Raw genomic sequence first — 15232 nt, 5'->3', positions numbered from 1 at the left:
ACACTGTTGATTTTTTCTTTCTTCTGACTGTATTTAAAGACATGTATACCTCCACAATAAGAAGAAATGTGGTTGACGCACTGCACCGGATGTATTTGGTGCTTCCTCACTGGTCATGTATAAAATAAAGTTTTGATAAATTAAATCTTCATCACACTACTCTATAGATTATGAATTGTAATGCTTTTCTAGATGGCTATATTTTTAAATTATGTGGAATAAAATACCATGACTACGTGTGAAAGCTTGACGGATCTAAGGAATGAATGGTTGTCCTAGAAGAGGTGATTAGGACTAAATAAAAATTTACCAATTAATATATAATTGCTTACTTAAACTAATATGTTAATAAACCAACTGAAGCAATTTAACACTGAGGCTTCCAAGTTAATAATGGGTCCAATCACATATATTTCAATAGATATGTCATTCAAGCAAATAGTCTATAATGAATTTGAATGAGGACACATGTGTATTTTATTAAGTTAATACCCGAGAACTCGGGATCAGAGTTTATGTACTCGGGTGCCGATTTTTGAGGCGTTACAGACCCTCTGATGCTTAAGTTCGGTAGGTAGATTTATCGTAAAAATATGAGTTGATCAGAGATTTTTTGTGCTTCCCCTCTTCAGTAGGCATGGGTGTTATTTATAACATGCTTAAGCGGCTTCTCGGCTTGCGTATCTTGGTAGGATCCGCTGGATATGCTGAAGAGTCCTAATTCGAATAGAGATCTTGATCTTTCAAAAATATTTTTAACCTTGCCTCGATCAGCATGATCTTCAGCCAGAATCTCACCAACCTTTGTCCTTTCTTGGTACGACATGGGATTCTCTCCGGATATCCCACATCTTACCTCGTGGTCGGTCTAATCAGATCGGCAGGTGTGTTAGGCGTCTCATCTCAGCTCGGTGGGTGAGTTGGGCGTCTAATTTCTATGCTTAGGCCTCAGCTCAAGGTTAACCCCTCAGGTCAGTTGATCTGCATGATTGATACGTCAATAACTTGAGGGGCCCGTTCGGACGATTCTTAATTAATATCATTCTGAGATTCCCCCTTTATGGCCTATTGTTCCTTATAATATGTTAGTACAATTTTTCCCATAACAGTTGTCCCCTACTTCCGAGCTTAACGTACGTGAGCTCAGGAAGTAAGAGCCTAAACTGATCTGTAAGTACGGGAGCAAAAATTTTAAACCGTAGGTAGCCCAATCCTTTTCTTTTCCGAATTTGTCGTCTAATGATCAGGGCGGGAACTGAAAAGGGTGGCATTTGTCATGAGAATCGAAAAAGATATGATGGTAGTTTCGTAGTGCGAAGGGACGCCCATTTAGTGGCGAGCATCGTTCAGCTTCTAAGCGATTCACAAGCAGACACCTGTTGCTTGACCATTTAATGCTTTGCTTGGGTAAACCTTATGTCGCCACATGGAAGAGCTCATTAATCAAGGTGTCTCCAGGTACTTCCACGGATGCTGCCAACATTAAGTGCACTACTACTTTGTTGCTTATAAAGAGAAGCTTCTCTCCTCATTATGTGTCTACTTGAATTTGTGAAGCTCGAGCTTTGTCGACCTGATTCTTTGTTTTTCTTTTGTTCTGTGTGTTTCTTCCTAGTCGATTCACAGCAGCCGGAGATCAGTACTTCCGGTAAGTACCAGCTTGACCCCTTATTCTCCTTTGCTCTTCATGCCCTTCTTCCGCTTCTTTTTCACTTTTCCTCTTTTCCATGTCATCTAGGGGGTCCTCCATTTCGGGCGCCTTCCATGGGGAGTCTGTACATGATAGTACAAACTCCCGATTAGCTTCTTCGGGGTGACCACCGCCAGTGGTGGTACCTCATGTTAGGGAGGCCTTTTTGCCTTAGGCGAAGGCGGATTCTTCCTATTGTTAGGGAGTGGCCTTGTCGGCCAATATCTTTGTTTCCCGGCTGCAGTAGGAGGACTTACAATCCATCCGATCAAAGTTTGAGATCCTGAGCTCGGTGGGGCTACGGCTTCCTCAAGCTGGGGAGCTCTCAGGCCATCCTCTCATGGAGGAGGTGTCCATGTATGTTATTTTCTTCTCTTGTGACGTATGGCTACTTTTCCATCCATTGGTGAGAAAGGTGTTGCACTGCTTAAGGGTGGCTCCAGGACAGCTGAACCCCAATGTATGGTAAGTTGCCTTCGGGTGCTACGCCCTATGGCAGCAAGTCGGCAACTCTGAGCTCTCCTTGGATGAGCTCTCTGTGAATGTACTCATTTACTTATACCAAGCCAGGAACAGTCTTGGCTCTAAAGGCTGGTACTATTTCTCTTCCTAGCTGGGCAATGGCTAGGACATCATTACAAACAACCTGTCCTCCAAAAAGGGATGGAAGGACAGGTGGTTCTTCACTACAGAAGAACGGGATGCCCCTGCGTCGGAGTTAAGTGGATTGCAAACTCGAGTTCCCATCTCATTCACCCTTCCAAGTCGGAACCTGAGCCGCGATTGTTTGTTTTGTTTCGATTATTTACGGATATTTGACTCATCTCATCATTCTTTTTTTTACAGCTCTTCTCCAATCTCAACCCAAAATCTCAACTCCTCTCCTCCGCCAGGTCAAGATTGCCCAAAATTTTTGTAGCAGGTCGGCCTATCAGTTATCGGGCCAACAGGCAACTGACATTTTCTCTATGGCGGCTAAATTTTTCCTTTTTTTCAGTCGTTTGACTTTTGACTTTTTTATTTTTGTAGAGATGTCTGATCATCCTTGGCCGAAGAGGATGAGGCTCCCCTCCGCGGCGAAGATTGCCCCGTTGGCTCCTGCTCGGAGTGTGCCTACAACCTCTCCTGAGGGTGGTTCTATTGAGCCCTCGGTAGAGAGGTCGACGCCAAAATGTTGTTACTTAAATCTGGAGGGGCAGGGGGCCATACTTATGGGCATGCGAGTACCTGCACCAAGAGAATACAAAGGACAATGGGGACGCTAGTGTTGACCGGGGACCCTCCAATGCCTAAGTTAGGCGGGTAGATTTATCGTAGAAATGGGACTTAAATTAGAGATTTTTTATGCTACCCCTCTTCAGTAAGTGTGAGTGTTATTTATAGGATGCTTAGGCAGCTTATAAGCTTACGTATCTTAATGGGATCCGCTAGATACATCGAAGGGTCCCATTTCGAATGGGGATCTTGATCTTCTGAAAATATTGTCGACCTCGCCTCAATCGGTGTGATCTTCAGCCAAAATCTTGCCAGTTTTTGTCCTTTCTTGGTATGATATGGGATTCTTTCCGGATATCCCACATCTTAGCTCGTGGTCGGTCTAATCAGCTTTGCAGGTGGGTTATGTGTCTCATCTCGACTCGACGGGTGAGTTGGGTGTCTAATTTCTGTGCTTAGGCCTCAACTCCAGGTTAGCCCTCAGGTCGGCTAATATGCATGATTGATACATTGATAACTTGAGGGGCATGTTTAGGAAATTCTTAGTCAAGTGTCATTCTGAGATAACCCCCCTTTGTGGCCTATATATTGTTCCTTATAATAGGTTAGTTCAGTTTTCCCCATAATAAGATGCATCTATGATTAAGTAATTCATTATATTAAGGGAGGAATTATAGGATCCCACTATACTCAGGTTTTTTAGTTCTGACAAGTGAGGGCAACGATTTACGTGACCATGACCCAAGTATCTCCTTAATATGATGACTATGGCTACGGCCTGTGAAAAGATGATTAAGAAGAGAAATAGCAAAGGTACACATTTAGCTAAAAATAATCTCTATGATTAGTAGTTAAGATCTTCCAATCTCATAATTTACATTGTATGCGGATGATATAGTTTTGATCGGCAAGGAGGGCATAAACACAAAGATTTACAAAGGGATGCTTGAGAATTTAAAGGACTTAAAATTACTGAAACTTAAAATAAAATAAAATAAAATAAAATAAAGTATATGAAGTGCAATTTTAATAATATTAATATGAAAGTTGGAGAGATTGAGAAAGATGCGTACTATAGAATTATGGAGTGTTATGTAATCACCATGTACCCCACTCAAACTGAAAGGAAATTTTTATAAGATCATTGTAAGATCAACATGCTTTATAGGATAAAATGTTAGGCAGCTAAAGAGTAACATGTTCATAGAATGAGTGTAGATGAAAAGAGGCTATTAAGATAAATGAGTGGCAAGATCAAAAAAGATAGAGCTAGAAATTAATGTATTTGAAGAAACTTAGTAGTATTAACAGGTTATAAGAAGAGGGAAAGTAAACTTATATGGTTTAGTAATGTGTGACAGAGATCAAAAATCATATCAGTTAGAAGTGAGTTGGTGCAAGTTAAAAGCTTTGAAAGGGAAAGAGAAATAGCCAAAATAACGACTTGATGGCCTACAGTCTAACTGAAGGTCTAGCCTTTGATAGAGTAGAACGGCAAAATAGGATTCTTATAACCGACCTCAGTTAATTGGGATAAGTCTTATACGTTGATGATGATCTTCTAGTCTCATATGAGGTAATGGGTTCGAGTACCTATTGTAGTGAAATCCCACTGTGGTGTGAGTGTGTGAGCCTGCCTGAGGTGTGAGTGGGTGTGTAAAAAATAATAATAATAAAATAAATTTTAAAAAAATCTCATGCATTTTTTTCACATGACATCAGAATCCAAAACCCAAGAATACCGTAAAAATCCTCCAGCAAAGATACTATGATCCGATTAAAAGAGCCCAGACTTAAGTAGAATGTCATTACGGCTATCAATGGGCCAGGCTGGGATGTGATCTCTGGGCCAGATATGGATGAAAATATCATTCCCAGGCCTGGGCCTAAAATTCAAGCTGTTGTTCAATGGGCCCCACTCGAGCTGAGCCCATTGACCAGGCCCTGCCCATTTACGGTTCAAGGCATTGTGATCATATACAATGCACGGTGGGGCCCACTTAATGAACGGCCAAGATCTTACACACAAGCGGGTGCTAAGGCTCGAGCTCGAGCCATGTATACTTATTATAGGACAGGTTCAGGCCTGTTTATTTTGGGCCCATCACGGAATGGGTCTGGCTCAGGCCTTGGTTTAATAACCATCTATTTAATTTCCTCGAAGTCCTCCAAAGCTAAGGTTTGATTTTTGGGATCTGGCCCATTTGAGGTGGGACCTACCGGATGATCGCCTTGGATCTCAGACACAGGTGCCACACGTACAAAACCTTCTCTTACTATTAAAGTGACGTCTAACCAGCAGATAGCAGATAGGCATGCTCTTTGCATCCGGGCATGCGGATAAACCAAAACCCACGCGTGCCACACATGCCGATGTGTTACACGTGTGTGAGATCTGGAACCTCCATCATGCAGGCCCTTTGGTGAATGTGTCCTGGCCTAAATCAGGTCATCCCACTATCAGGTGGGCCGCAGATTTAGTTGAATGTGTCCTTTTCATGGACAGTAATTTTTTTATGCAGGTGTCGCTCGCGTGACATGTGAATCAGCGCCATTTTCATCTAAACCGTGAAGCCCACCTGATGAAAGGCTCAGATCTATCACATGTGTGCCACTTTAGAAGATGTAGGTGGCCTGAATTTCATACGTCCAGATGCATAGCTCCAAGAAGCCATCTCCTTCTGTACATCAAGTGGTTGTGTTCAACAATGTAGAAATGATCACGTGCAACATTGTATGTGAAATTCCACATGCGGCTCTCTATTTCCCGCCAACTTTTGGGCCCCACCATCAATATGATTTGGGGCGAAAGTGGGACCAATCTACTCATTAGTTGGGCCCCACGACTACATTGAGTTAGGCCATCGGTAGTCATTTGATTTCAAATGTTGTAGCTGCGTGATCCGAAGACCATCCTGGTGTCTCTTTCTTTATTGTGTGGCCCACCTTTTGCATCGGCTCCAACGTTCTACAAAAGTGACAAATTGGCTGGAAAGAAAGTGTTGTACAGGAAAGTTCACGTCCGCTGTTATATTTCTGAAAATTTTCTGAAGGTCATATTTCATTATATAAGGGCTGTTATTGAGAAAATAACAGCCTCTACTTATATAATGGGCATCAACATAGATGGGTTATATTAAGGAGACCTATCATATTCAAATGAAAAGAGCGAAATGATCCAAAGATTGAAATATCCCAATCTAAGAGTTTTCAACTTTTACTTTTCCCTATCCACAATGGGTCCCACCAAATAAACGGTTTGCAACTTTGCATCATTAAAAGAAAAGCCCAAATGCGAAGGCTGAAGTCGCAACATATCGTATTGTAATAAAATACTGGACAAAGTCGAGGAAATCAGTAGCTAGCCAGCCAAGGTAGCTTAACGAGAAAAAAATTTTAAAAAAATGACGTCCCATTTAACATAGGCTTTATTCTTTAAATGTAACAATGTAACTAAATAGTTATATATATTTGGAAATGAAATAAAATCTCATTTTTAGATTGTTCTCACATCTTATTTGCAATGTTGTTTATCATGGTTAAGGGGAAACACTACTGAACCAATCATTAAAGAAAAAAAAAAAATCCAAGTCACGTCCTAAGAGCGGAGTCCGAGGCCCAGGCTATGCTTTTAGGGCGTAATAAACTTTGGTCAAAAGAAAACAAGCTAGAAAGTTCAATTTAACATCTAGCATGCACTATAATTTCTAATAGCCATAACTTTGTGACTGATTATCCGTTTTATGCATATAATTTATTGTTGGAAAGCCTTCGGTCTCTGTGTTGGCAAATGCCAATAGCAAATAACTCACAAATGATTTTTAAAAAATAGGTCGTTTTAGGAGTTAATTTTAAGTTTTAAGTTAAAATTTGTTATTTTTAACAAGTTACAGGTATTTTTTATTATTAATTGTTTTAAGATTTCAAGAGTTCGATAATTACTTAAAATTCTTTGGGTTATGTGAGAGAGTTTGAGCTAATTTAGAAATTGATTATTTTTTGTAATAGACTAATTATTTTCAAAAAATTTACTATTTTGAGTAACAAATTTGGAATTTAGATATTATATAAGACAAATGAAAGGGCTTTGTAAATAGACTTCCATTAACAATATCAATTTTATTTCTCGTTTTTAGAGATTTCTCTTTCCTTGTGAATTCGAGAATTACGTTTGAGGAGAAGATAGTGATTTCTTCTCTTTATCCACAACCTACTACATTATTTGGTAATAGAGCGAGACCTTTCCTCGAGTCGATGGCTTCTAGTAGCGGATCGAGCAACAAGAATCCCATGGGTGTTGCTCCAAGGAATCAACCATTAATGAGCACAAAGTCTGAAGCGTTTTATCGAAAATTCTATTATTCAAATAAAGAGATACCAGCAAGGATTAAGATTGAGGCCATGGATTGCAAACATATTCAACAAATGACTATGATCACTAAAGAGGCTCGGCGGTCAATCAGTTTGTGGCCAAATGCTTTTCAACCAATCAGATATTGAAGAAGAAGAAGAGTGAACTTACATAGTTCAAGGAGTGCCTCTTGGCGAATATTAACGAGGAAGAAGAGTGGACCAATAAAAATGAAAGAGTGCCTCTTGACGATTCCACTGTTGAATTACTTGACGAATCGGTTGATAGATTCATGGTTGGATAAGAAAGGGTTTCAATAGATTCATGGTTGGATAAGAGTGGACCAAGGCAATGGACACTTTCATGATCAAGCACATCAAAGCTCTATGAAAACCGGCATTGTTATACCTTCTCAACAACAGACAAAGTGTATAGATCAAAAGTCAATAGTAACGATGATAATAATTTGATCAATTGATGTTGAGAGGCAAATGTCAACACTCAGGCAATCCATGATCATAAATCCATTGTTGCAAAAGAGGAGATCAACACACCAAACATTGAGGAATGAAAGGAAACGGAAGTTGAGAATGCATTTTATATCTATTTTGTAAATAAAATCCCTATTGGATATGTAGGCTTTCACCATCGGTTGATGCAAGAGCCAAAGAAGATGTGCTACAAAGGCGGATCTTCATAAGATACTGCTATTAGTCTAAACTTGACGACAAGTATAATTTTTCAAGTGGAGGGGTCTAATGTACGATAAAATCAAGGAAAAACTCAATGGCAGCCAAGATCAAAAGAAAACAGGCCAGAATTTTCAATTAAGAGTATAGCAGGCATTATAGCTTCCGAGTGTCATAACTTTGCAACCGATAATCCATTTTGCGCATATATTATGTTGTTGGAAAGCTATCAATAAAATCTACATGTTCGCCAATGCCCATTTGGCCTCCAAACGGTTTTTTAAGGTTATTTTAAAAAGTTAAATTTGAATTTTAAGATAAATTTTACTATTTTTAGTAAGTTACATATTTTCGCTATTCTAAGATGTTTTAGGGTTTCAAGAGTCTTACAACACTTAAAGTCCTTTGAGTCATGTGAAAGACTTTGAGTCAATTTAGTTGTTTACTATTTGTAATAAACTTACTATTTTATAAAAGTTCACTATTTTGGATAAATTATAAATTTAGGGTTTGTGGCTTCTCTAAGTCATATTAAAGGGCTTTGTAAATAAATTTCATCAATAATATCATTTTTTTAGAGAGTTTTATCTTTTCTTAGCGATTCAAGGGCTATGCTTGAGAAGAATAAAGTGATTCTTTGCTTCATCCACGCACCATCTACATTACAATACGTCTGGATGTAAACTAGAATACCTCTTCCAAATCAGTTTGTCCTCTTTTTTTTTCTGGTTACACACTTGGTATTAAAAAAGGTTAAATGATCGTTACGATCACGTAACAGAAATGGTGGGAACCGTTTTGCAGCACAGGGATACAGCGCCCTTTTTAAATAAAATAAAATAAAATAAAAAGGCCCATAACGGTCCAAAATACATGGCCAATACATTTTCTGCCCTTGAGAAAAGCTTTCACTGTTATAAGACTGTAATGGCCATTATGGGGACCGTAGCGGCTGTTACGGCTCCTATCATAATGGCCATAAGGCTGGCTGTTACAACCACCATTACCATTATTGAATACCTCGGTTACACAGTAGATATTACTGTTATTAACTGGAATGCCAGTCACTGTTCTAAGTCAAAATGCCATTTTGCGTACTTGTTAACACGTAGTTGTCATAGCATGAGTGTGTTTTAGAACCACGTCCAAATGCTACAGGTTGGCAGCTAGCATGAAACTTTTACCATAATTTTCATAACGAAACTTAACAATATGACATTCCAGACTGTTAGAGTGGAATAGCATAACAGGATTCGCATAACCAACCTCAATTAGTTGGGATTAGGCTTAGATGATGGTGTCTAAATGCTACGCTCAAATAAACTAGCTAATTTATCAAAAATCAGGTTTGCTACCATTGCTAGCTATAGATGGTTGCTCACCCATCTCCAGTATCACCACAATCGAAATGCAGCCCCAACATAGAGAAGTGATGGTAATTCGGAGTCCCAAGATACTGTGCTTTTGCATTTTTCTTAATTTCCATGGAATCTAACAAAGGGGGCAAAAACAGAGAGAGGGGGAGGGGGGGGTCGATAGATTTGAAAGTAAAATTTTCGACAGGTTATGGTTAGACTACATTTTGATATCCTAAACTACAACCAAAACTTGAAAAAGTATACTAGCTTGACCATCACCCTCAGATGCTTCAAGAGGATGCAAAACTATAGATCTGTTTACCCATTCCGCATCATGGAACATGAACCATTTCTTTCTTTCAATCGATTATTTCCATGTGCATCTAGCATTTTTGAAATTTTCTTGAGATTTATAATGTGTTGGGATTACAGATGATTAATGGAAGTCAGGTCCCCTTGCACACCTTTGTAGATTACAGGCCTAGGTATAGTAGAGGAAGAGAGATGATTTCTTCCTTAATTAACAGATGGTATGTATCCTAGGCTGTGTTTGGATACAGAGGTGAATCGAATAGCAGACATTCAAGTCCAATCAAAAGGAAATTGCATAAACTAGCAATGTTCCGTAATGTTCAAAACAACAAGTAGACCTCAAATTGCTGTTATGTTTCTTTAACACCAACATGCAAGCAACATGGTTTTAATCCAGAGTCCAAACTCGACCACCATCGTCGTCGTCGTCGTCGTCTAAGCCTTATTCCAACTAACTAGCATTAGCTACACGAATCCTGTTCCACCATTCCACTCTATCAAGGGCCATAACAGATGCCCTAGCACGAGTCTGGGATGTCATATTGTCAGGATTCATGATGAATGTTATGGCATAAGTTTCACGTCAGATGCCAAACTGACATAACCACCCTCTTTTATCTGGGCTGGGGACCATCAATGAGAGAACATAACTCCCATAGGTGCTATGTAATAGTCTATTACATAGGTTGATTAAAAACAACGAGTTGTGAACATATGGTGCTTTTTTTATTTTATTGGAGCCCTGAATTGAAATACAATTCAGAAATTCATTGAATGGAAAATAGAAATCAGCTCATTTGTACAATTATGTCAGCAAAATAGTGAAATATCAATGACCCAACATTGTTTGAACTCATTTCTATTGCTCGGCACCTTGTGGCATCATAAAATGGTCCATCATAGTTGGAGCCCATACACGCCATAAGTCTCATCAATAAGCGATTCTACACGACGAGAACGATTGTTTAAGTACCAAAAAATGGTCTAATCAATGACACGTTGAACGGAAGAGCAAAGATCATGCATATGTCATCATGAATCACAATCTAGTTGTAATTGATCTATTCACTTCTCGTAAAAATTTGAAATCACAAGAAGACATTATCGCGGATATCAGATACAAAAAGGATGTGCTTGGATGCATGAATGAATTGGATTGCGAACATTCAGTTCAATCAAATGGGGAAATGGCAATCAACAATGTCACAGCAAGGAACAAGCCCCCACTTCTGGCCTACTTTAAGCCAATCAAGAACAGCAGAAATCATTAGAGAATGATTTCATGTTAGGATGCATTTGGATCCACCACTAAATCAAATTGCAATTAATAGTCTAATGAACTGGAAATAACCAAGTTTTGATTTCACACCATTATATTCATATGTGTTGCACTCCAAATTGCAATTGGGTTAGTTCCAAGTTTAACATGAAAGAAATGAAACTGCAATTTCTGGGCTATTTTGTATTTTGAGAGCCATCCTCTCTTCTTTTTTTCCCCCAATCTCTGGTTGATTTTACCAAGCATTAACAATTCAATTGTATTGCACATCCAAACACATAACATGAAAGAAATGAAACTGCAATTTCTGGGTTACTTGTATCTTGAGAGGCATCCTTTTTGTAGCTTGAATTACACGACTTGGGTCTTGAACAAGATCACTTCTTCCGTTGTAACTTGTACTTTCATTACTTGAAATGATTTGAAGTAGTTTTTCGTTCTTGACTTGAAGCAAAGTGTTTAGAGAAGTGATGCAATGTCTTGAACATATATACCAATGAGCTACACAAGACATAGATTGAGGTTTTGGCACCACAAAATTTGACAACCAAAGGAGCATAAAATCATAGCACTTACACAAATGCAGCCTAAAATTTCGAACAGCTACAAAACAGCACATTCCTATGGTTTAGGGCTCAATCCTCATTCTATACATCGGTAATATCTTTTTATTCTTTCTTTGTCCTTTCCATTCAGCTTGATTAAACCAAGCTTTTGCAATTCTATTCACTTGTCCATCCAAACAGAGCCTAAACTTTCAAACAACTGCAGAATGGCAAAATTCTGAAAGCTTAGGGTTAATTCCTCATCCTGTATACTGTACCCTGAGAACCAGTCTTCTATCATTTCCTCTTTTGTCTAAACCAAGCATTCACAATTCAATTCACTTGCACATCCAAACACAGCTAAAATTTTCAAACAGCTTTCCTATGGTATAAGACTAATTCCTCATTGGGAATTATCATTTTCTTTTCTTCTTTTTTTCATTTTCCTTGCCATTCAGCTTGATTAAACCGAGCATTTGCAATTCTATTCACTTGTCCATCCAAACAGAGCCAAACTTTTGAACTACTACAGAACGGCAAATTTCTGAAAGTTTAGGGCTAATTCCTCAATCTGCATACTGTACGCTGGGAAACATGCTTCTACCATTTCCTCTCTAACTAAACTAAGCATTCACAATTCAATTCACTTGCACATCCAAACACGGCCTAAAATTTCAAACAGCACATTCTTATGGTTTAGGGCTAATTCCTCATTCTGTACATTTGGAATTATCAATTTCTTTCTTCATCTTCTTTTATTTTTTTGCCATTCGGCTGGATTAAACCAAGCTTTTGCAATTATTTTCACTTGTCCATCCAATCAAAAACCTTTTGAAGAACTGCAGAACAGCAAAATTCTGAAAGTTTAGGGCTAATTCCTCATTCTGTATTCTGTACACTGAGAATCATTCTTCTATCATTACCTCTTTGACTAAACCAAGCATTACAATTTCACAATCCAATTCACTAGTGCATCCAAACACGCTCTAAAATTTCAAACGACTACAAAATGGAAATTTCTTAAATTCCTCATTCTGTTTACTGAAAACTTCTACATCTTAAAAATTCCAAATCACAAACGAAACGGAAAGATACTAAAATCCAAATCTATCGTCATAAAACTCTTTAGCTAACCTAATGCAATCCAACCAATGCAAGATCTCCGCATTCGGATCTCGCTCCGCAATCACATCCCTAACAGTAATCTGAGCCGTACCTCTGTAAGCGGTGATCCGACCACGGACCCTGGCGAGGGCTCCCAATCGGACGGCTGAGGCGTGACGGGCAGCAGCGTCGGCGAGGAGACGGACGTCGGAGGGGGAGTGGCGGGAGAAGTAAGGGGACTCGAGGTGGTTGAGCCAAAGGATGCAGGGAATGCAGCCGGTGCCGTCATCGATGAGGAAATTGAGGAAGTGGGGTCTGCGATTGACGGCTACGACGATGCCGACGAACTCGGCGCGGGAGATGAGAGGTGGAGATGAGGGTTGCTTGGTGAGAGAGATGAATTGGAAGGCCAGGATTTTGACGTGGGAGGTGGTGTTGGTGGAGAGGGTATCCATTCTGAGAACAAGCTGAAGGGGAGGGAAAGATAGGTCCCAGATTTTGAATTTATATGATCATGGGCTTTTTTGTTTTTGGCTAGTGGGGCCCACGGTTGGGGCCTCTCAAACTTGGAAATTGCATGTGTGTCCCACCGGTTGCTTAATCTGTACCGTCTAAGTCGTGGGTCCCCATTTAGATAGATGGATCATAAACGAAAAAGACTCTGATTTTGCTTTTTTAACTGGCTCATTGGTGGACATTTAATGGACGGTCAGAATGAAAGGAAAAAAAATAGTAACAAACAGCTGATCATTAATCAGAGGATTAGAACCGTTCAAGATGACTTTTGGATGGTTATATATGGAAGCTGATCGCGTCCTGCCCCCGCCTGGACAGTAATCCGTCTAGGCAGAGGTTATGTAGGGCCCACTGTGATGTACGGGTTTTATCCACACCGTCCATACATTTTTACTGATCATTTTAGGGTCTGAGATCAAAAACGAGGTAGATCCAAAGCTCAAGTGCACCACAACACAGGAAGTAGCGGTGGTAATGACAGCCACCGTTGAAACCTTCCTAAGGGACACCGTGATGTTTATTTGCCATCCAACCTATTCATAAGGTCATATAGACCTGGATGAAGGGACAACACAAATATCAGCTTGATCCAAAACTTCTGAGGTTCCCAAGAAGTATTTAATGGTGAGCGTTCAATCCCCACTGTGTGGTCCACTTGAGCCTTGGACCTACTTCATTTTTGGGTTCGCATCCTAAAATGATCTTTAAAAATGGATGAACGGCGTGGATAAAACCCGTACATCACGGTGGGCCCCGTAGAACCCTGCCTGGACGGATTAAGGTGGAGGCAGGGGCGTACGCAATCCGCTTCCGTCCATCTATCTACAACGGTGCATCCCACTAAAGAATGACGGTTTAGTTTGAGTTGTTACAGTTAATGAGTTCCAGTGTATCAACCATGGAACTGCCTGTGTATCTAATAACTCAACCACCATAAGTCAATCTATGAGTTCCTGTGTACAGGCTTGACTTTGGATTGGCTGTGGCACAAATTTCCTACTTCGGACAATCCTGACCGTCCAATTGAAGCTTTAATTCCTAATCCGCCATCGTGGCCAGAAATTTCAATGGTTAGCATCAACTGAATGTTGCAACTTGTGGGTAATGGTATTGAAGGGTCCTAGCTGATTTTGAATATCTGCGACCAACCGACCTCCAAATGGCCAGCCACATTGAGATGTGGACAACAATCCAGGCCGTCCATCCAGTGTGCCCTGAAGTGGGGGCCAATACTATAATTCGTATATCCTATGAAGCGAAAGCATTTCATAACTCCACACGATTTGGTTGAGATAGGAGCATTGTTTTGAGTCAAATGCCGTCTGAGTCAAGTCAGGCTCGGTCGGATCAACGAGTCACCTGGACGATTCATCTGAGTCGACTCTAACTCGGTTAGACTTGTCGCAGTTCAGTCACCTGAACGATTCATCTGAGTAGACTCTGACTTGGTCAGACGATGCAGTTCATGCTGAGTCACCTGGAGGAGTCAACCTGATTCAGCCAAGCCAGGCTATTCACCCCTGACTCGGGCAGTCACAACTCATCTCAAGACTGGATGAATTGGTCCAAGTCTTTTAGCCATGGATACAAGTGAGATGAGCCAACCGCCTCAGCCAAGTCAGGTCGGATTCACGACTGACTCGGGTCAGTCAGTCTATATCTTTTAACCATCGATACAAGTGGACCATGACTCAACCAAGACGTGGGCGAGTCACCATTCAACTCAAGACTGGATGAGTATGGGGCAGGTCATGCCAGACTCAGCCAAGTCAGGCTAATTCACCTCTGACTCGATCATGTCACGACTCAACTCAAGACCATATGAATCAATCCAAGCCTTTTAACAATGGATACAAGTGAGACGAGTAAAGCTGGACACAGCCGAGTCAAGCCAATTCACCCCTGACTCAAGCGAGTTACAATTCAACTCGAGACCTGATGAGTTGATCCCAATGCAAGTGTCACCGCCAATGTGACAATTATAGATCATCACAAATCTAGAGCCGCCACAAGGTATCATAAAACAATCCAATTCAGATGCCACATCACGCTGCTCTTACCCAGAAACGTTGCTCTTACTATCTGTTGTTTCACTCACCAACTAAAAAAACCTGATATGGTTTCACATTCTCCGGCCCAAAATCTCATCATCATCCGATCCGTGATCAGACAG

General features: G+C 40.2%; 1 protein-coding gene across 1 annotated transcript; it reads right to left on the bottom strand.

Annotated features, from left to right (window-relative positions):
• Nucleotides 1–11918: 11918 nt before the first annotated feature.
• LOC131227849 (CST complex subunit STN1) lies at nt 11919–13048 on the bottom strand. The gene is made up of 2 exons (XM_058223675.1): nt 12656–13048; nt 11919–12278 (listed from the first exon to the last, which is right to left on the bottom strand). The coding sequence occupies exons 1-2, from the start codon at nt 12996–12998 to the stop codon at nt 12244–12246; spliced, it is 378 nt and encodes a 125-aa protein (XP_058079658.1). The 5' UTR covers nt 12999–13048; the 3' UTR covers nt 11919–12243.
• Between the last annotated feature and the right edge of the window lie 2184 nt (nt 13049–15232).

The sequence above is a fragment of the Magnolia sinica genome, chromosome 15 (genome assembly GCF_029962835.1).
Source record: "Magnolia sinica isolate HGM2019 chromosome 15, MsV1, whole genome shotgun sequence".
In the NCBI taxonomy this organism is placed as follows: domain Eukaryota; kingdom Viridiplantae; phylum Streptophyta; class Magnoliopsida; order Magnoliales; family Magnoliaceae; genus Magnolia; species Magnolia sinica.
The sequence above is the reverse complement of the archived record's forward strand: the minus strand, read 5'-3'. Positions and strand labels throughout refer to the sequence as shown.

Excerpts from the sequence above, each read along its gene's own strand:
- LOC131227849 (XM_058223675.1), bottom strand. The coding sequence starts at position 12,998 with ATGGATACCCTCTCCACCAACACCACCTCCCACGTCAAAATCCTGGCC. Across the intron at positions 12,279-12,655 it reads TCGGATCACCGCTTACAGAG|TTCTTCAAAAGGTTTTTGAT; the intron begins GTACGGCTCAGA and ends GCTGTTCTGCAG.